The following is a 5,329-nucleotide window of genomic DNA, read 5'->3' on the forward strand; positions in this document are numbered from 1 at the left end:
CCCTTTCTTTCTGTACAGGGAAGAAATTACACGATCGTCTTTGGAAATGAAACGTTAACTGAACTTGGATTTTGTCTTCAAAAGGCCCAATCTTTCTGAGAAAGAAAAACCCACAAACTTAGGAAAAAAAAGAGAAGAGAAACTCGAAAAAACATGAACGATGGGTGGGAGTGAGGAGAGGGGACAAAGAATAAGAAAAAAGGAAAGAAACACGAAAAGGTAAAGAAGGGGAAAAAGATGACTTTTAAAACAGTCTGCACAAATCCTAGTGAAAGTGAGCCTATAGTCTCTTTGAAAAAAGCAGGGTGGGCGTTTGCTAGGTAGTTACCCCTGTGCACAACTTTTGGCCCAAAGTGGGGGGTGGGCGTTTGCTAGATGGTGGGCTTATGCTAGGGATTTTACGGTAATAGCGGGTAATGTTCCTTGTTTGCCATAATGGTTTTTGCTCATTACAATGGATAATTGACAAATGACCTTCGAAAGATGCCAATAAATTGCGATTAGTTTTAGGCCAAAACGGAATAGGATGTAGGGCATCTGATATTAAAATGATATTGTAAAATAAAGTTTTTGTATGCCCTGTGGCTCCAACAAGGTGTTGACATATTCGCACGTTTTGGTGTGTATTTAAGATAGGATCAATAGATATGTTCACCCAGGATTTGATTCAGATGAAAAATCGTTACAAGTTTTAGTGTGAATTCAAGAACATCTTCTCAGTGGAATGCTATATATAAAGTCTTGACGTGTTTTGTTTCAGATTTGAGCTTGCAAATGATGAATTTTATCCCAGCGAACCTGGAGGTATCCCACATACTGTAATCGACTTTGAGAAATGTTCACACCGATAATACATGATAAAGAAGGATTCGTTGTGCCCAATTATGGGCTACAGTTGGAGATGGAAGTTCACCAAATATTGGGACCATACTAACAAAAATACGGTGAGTAAAATTGGCGCCCCCATTTTTTCAGCAAACGCCACCCAAGGCCGCTTTGGACGGGTAGAAATTCTGTACTTTCCAAGTCTATTTGTGTGTGGTTGTTCAAGACTATGGATAAAGCTCGCGTGAGAAGATCACGTCACGGTCAAAAGTCTTTGACGTCAATTATTGCATCATGACGTCATGCCTCCCTGTAGTCTTTCTCTCTCGCGCGGTGTGTGTGTTTGTGTTCATTTTGTGCACATGTGTTAGGGTTACTGTTTGTGTGTGTGTGTGTGTGTGTGTGTGTGTGTGTGTGTGTGTGTGTGTGTGTGTGTGTGTGTGTGTGTGTGCATGAGTCTGTACTCGTGCGTGTGTGAGTGTGTGTGTGGTGTGTGTGTGTGTATTTGTTGTGTGTGTGTGTGTGTGTGTGTGTGTACGCACGCGTGCATGAGTCTGTGCTCGTGTGTGTATGTGTGAGTATGTGTGTGTGTGTGTGTGTAAGACGTAAGACGTAAGACATTTTATTGATTAAACACACAAGGTTCATTTCAACGGGGAGGGGGGGGGGGGGGTCAGTAATACCATGGTAACATGGTAACATGGTGTGTTTGTATTTATGGACAATCACCCGGTTTTATCTCTTTCTCTCTAACATATATATACTCACACGAACGCACGCACGCTCTCACTCTCTCTCTCTCACTCTCTTTCTCTTAAACATAAAGACATATCCAGCGCATGAATTAACAATATGGATAGGTGCAACGACAAACAAGTTTACAGTGCTAACATACATTATCGGCTTTCAATCATGTTCTATCGTTCCACGGCACAAACTCTCTCTCTCTCTCTTTCTCTTTCTCTCTCTCTCTCTCTCTCTCTCTCTCTCTCTCTCTCTCTCTCTCTCTCTCTCTCTCTCTCTCTCTCTCTCTCTCTCTTTCTAACCTACAAACATTTCCAGCGCATAAATCAACAATTTGAATAGGTACAATATCAACACAGGTGTACTACACCAGCATACATTATTTGCAATCAAACCTGCTCTAACATTCAACGGCACAAACTATGTATAACCATCGCCGTCTCATTCACCTGTTCCACATTGGGAAACTAGTCCAAAAAACTTTTTCTTTTTTGAAAAACACGATATAAGAATCTGGCCACATGCACCACTGAATCTCCTTTATCTACAGACATAACACGTATAATACTGTTCGCATCTTCACTCTGGTTTTTTTCTCTTAGTATTTTGACATCACGTCTATAATCACAATATCCTTTGCATACAAACAATACATGTTTCTCGTCTTCCACGTCCTCTCTGCATACAGGGCAAATCAAAAGGCCCGGTACAACGTCAGTTCGATAGCGGCATTTGTGAGTGTTTATGGGTGAAATACCAAATCGAAATTGTATGTATGCATCTCGAAAACAGCGGAGCTGAATATGGTCTATATACACTTCGCTCCGAGTTCATGATGCTGTCGTGCCAGTCTTGCTGGAAGCAATCAAACAATCGTTGTCTGAATACTGTTATAAATCGATTCAAATCGCCTACACCTTGTTGCAGCCAGACATCTCCAAAGCCGTACATGCATAACATTTCTTTCAAATAATGAGACCATGTTTTCTTGCCATAACCGTGTAAATGTTTCATCATGTCATATGCTTTCCTTGGGAGTCTTTCGCTTGGCAAACGTAACACTCTCAGCCAATACTTTATACAGCGAACCGACGAAGTGACATAAAGTGGGTAGCGGCCTAAGTCACCATATACCATCTTGTTTGGTGTTTGTCGTCCTACACACAAAAACTTCTTGCATGCAAACAAATGGGCTTTCTCAAGAGCTTCAAACCTTTGGAATCCCCACAGCTCAGATCCATACATTAAGATCGGGAGGACCTGTGCGTCATATATTTTAAAAAATACGCTTCTAGGTATGTTGCCTAGCCTCCACAAACATCTTAGGATTTGGCCAGTCCTTATCTTTGCCTTTGAGGCCAGATCGCTGACCATTAGCGTCAATGACAATTTTGTGGTGAAATTTAGCCCCAAGTACTTGTAGCTGTTCACAACCTCTATGTCCTCGTTTCCGTACTTCCAGGCTTCATTTGCTGCCAAAAATCCTCCTTTTCTAAAAACGATTACCTTTGTCTTATCCAGGTTGACCGTCATGGAAAACTTATCCGAAAACTGTTTTAACACATCAATCTGTTTCTGTAACCCGGCTGCGCTATAGGATATCAAAAGTACATCGTCGGCAAACAGCAATATGAGAATCTGCATCACGTCAGGTGTTAACTGTATTCCATGTTTACCGTTTTGAAACATTTCAAGTGCCAGTTCATTAATCAGGAATGAGAACAATGTTGGTGAAAGCACAGAACCTTGAGGGACTCCACATGGACAACGGAAAAACTCCGATGGGCCATCGTCGGTGCGAACGCAAGACTTCACTCCTTTGTACATACTTTGCAGGATGTTCAACATCTTTCCGCCAACCCCGTGCTTGCGTAATACATTCCATAACATAGCCCTATTGACTGAGTCAAAAGCCTTGCGGAAGTCTACGAAACATATGTAGACCTTACCAGATCTTTTAAGAAGGTACCTCTGGACAATAGCATATAGCACAAACATATTGTCCACAGTAGAGTGGTCTTTTCTGAAGCCACCCTGTTCCTCCTCTATTCTACTGTTGTCTTCCGCCCAGTCAGATAAGCGCCTGTTTAGTATGCTGCCAAACAACTTACCTACTATGCTCAGTAACGTAATGCCTCTGTAGTTATCAGGGTTGTTAATGTCTCCACTTTTGTGAATTGGGACAATTATCCCACTAGACCACGCAGAAGGGTAAACGCCTGTGTCAAAAATTTGGTTAAACAGCTTTACAAGAAACGGCAACAGTTTCGGGCAAGAGTTCTTTAACATTCCAGCACAAACGCCATCGTACCCGGGTGACTTGTTTAATTTCAATTTCTTGATACCAATCTCTATCTCATCAGCCGAGATGGGCTCGTCTAGGTAGTCAATGCCGGGTGTGTCCTCGGTCACTTCAGAGTGGTCGCTAGCCGGGTTGCCTTCACCACCTAAAATGAACCTGAAGTGGTCCAACCATTCCCTACTACTTATCTCTGGTTTTTGGTGCCTGCGCCCGCTGATTGATCGCACTTCGTCCCAGAATAACTTTGAATCACTCGCTTTTGAGACCAATGAGTTCAACTTGTCCTTTTTATATTGTTGCCTTTTGTTTGCCAGCAAGAATCTGTACGCCTGTCTACTCTCTACATATAAGTGTCTGGTCGATTCTTTCTTCACTTTACTCCTCGAGTGTTTAAAGAGCCTGTACTGTCTGCGCGTTTTTCTCCTGGTTGTCTTGCATTCGGCATCAAACCATTTACTGTTTCGAGGCCCAATGTACACAGTCCGCTTCATGCACTCCGCGGCCTTGAGCATTCCTTTGTTTAGACAATCTACCGCATCGACTAACGATATTGCTAACAGTGATGACGCCTGTGAAATATAACTATCAAAGGCGCCATTTCTGATAAATTCCTGAAAAACATATTTCTTTTCGTCGTCCCATATAATCTTATCAACATGTTTCGTTTTTTCACGCGTTGGTCTTTTCTTTGAAGGTCCTATTGTCAACTCAACCGGCAAATGTTTACCCTCGAAACGTTCTGCCAATTATTGCATCATGACGTCATGCCTCCCTGTAGTCTTTCTCTCTCGCGCGGTGTGTGTGTTTGTGTTCATTTTGTGCACATGTGTTAGGGTTACTGTTTGTGTGTGTGTGTGTGTGTGTGTGTGTGTGTGTGTGTGTGTGTGTGTGTGTGTGTGTGTGTGTGTGTGTGCGCACGCGTGCATGAGTCTGTACTCGTGTGTGTGCGCACGCGTGTGTGTGTGTTTGTGTTCATTTTGTGCACATGTGTTAGTGTTACTGTTTGTGTGTGTGTGTGTGTGTGTGCGCGCGCACGCGTGCATGAGTCTGTACTCGTGTGTGTGTGGTGTGTGTGTGGTGTGTGTGTGTGTATTTGTTGTGTGTGTGTGTGTGTGTGAGTGTGTGCGCACGCGTGCATGAGTCTGTACTCGTGTGTGTGTGTGTGTGAGTGTGTGTGTGTGTGTGTGTGTGTGTGTGTATGTGTGTATTTGTGTGTGTGTGTGTGTGTGTGCGCACGCGTGCATGAGTCTGTACTCGTGTGTGTGCGCACGCGTGTATGAGTCTGTACTCGTGTGTGTGTGTGGGGTGTGTGTGTGTGTATTTGTGTGTGTGTGCCAGTGTGTGTGTGTGCGCGCACGCGTGCATGAGTCTGTACTCGTGTGTGTGTGGTGTGTGTGTGTGTGTGTGCATAAGTGTATGTGTGTGCGTGTATGTGTGTTTGTTTGTAAAGGTGTGTAT

At 43.3% G+C, this 5,329-nt stretch overlaps 1 protein-coding gene across 1 annotated transcript in view; it reads left to right on the forward strand.

The window, feature by feature from the left end:
* The first annotated feature begins 3,293 nt into the window (after nucleotides 1–3,293).
* The window catches only part of LOC138965633 (snaclec coagulation factor IX-binding protein subunit A-like), a 9,095-nt gene continuing 7,059 nt past the window's right edge, over nucleotides 3,294–5,329 (forward strand). Inside the window, exon 1 of the mRNA XM_070337809.1 lies at nucleotides 3,294–3,360. Within this exon, the coding sequence (XP_070193910.1) occupies nucleotides 3,294–3,360 (67 nt within the window). The remainder of the gene's footprint in view (nucleotides 3,361–5,329) is intronic.

Source organism: Littorina saxatilis, linkage group LG4 (assembly GCF_037325665.1).
Source record: "Littorina saxatilis isolate snail1 linkage group LG4, US_GU_Lsax_2.0, whole genome shotgun sequence".
Taxonomy (NCBI): Eukaryota; Metazoa; Mollusca; class Gastropoda; order Littorinimorpha; family Littorinidae; genus Littorina; species Littorina saxatilis.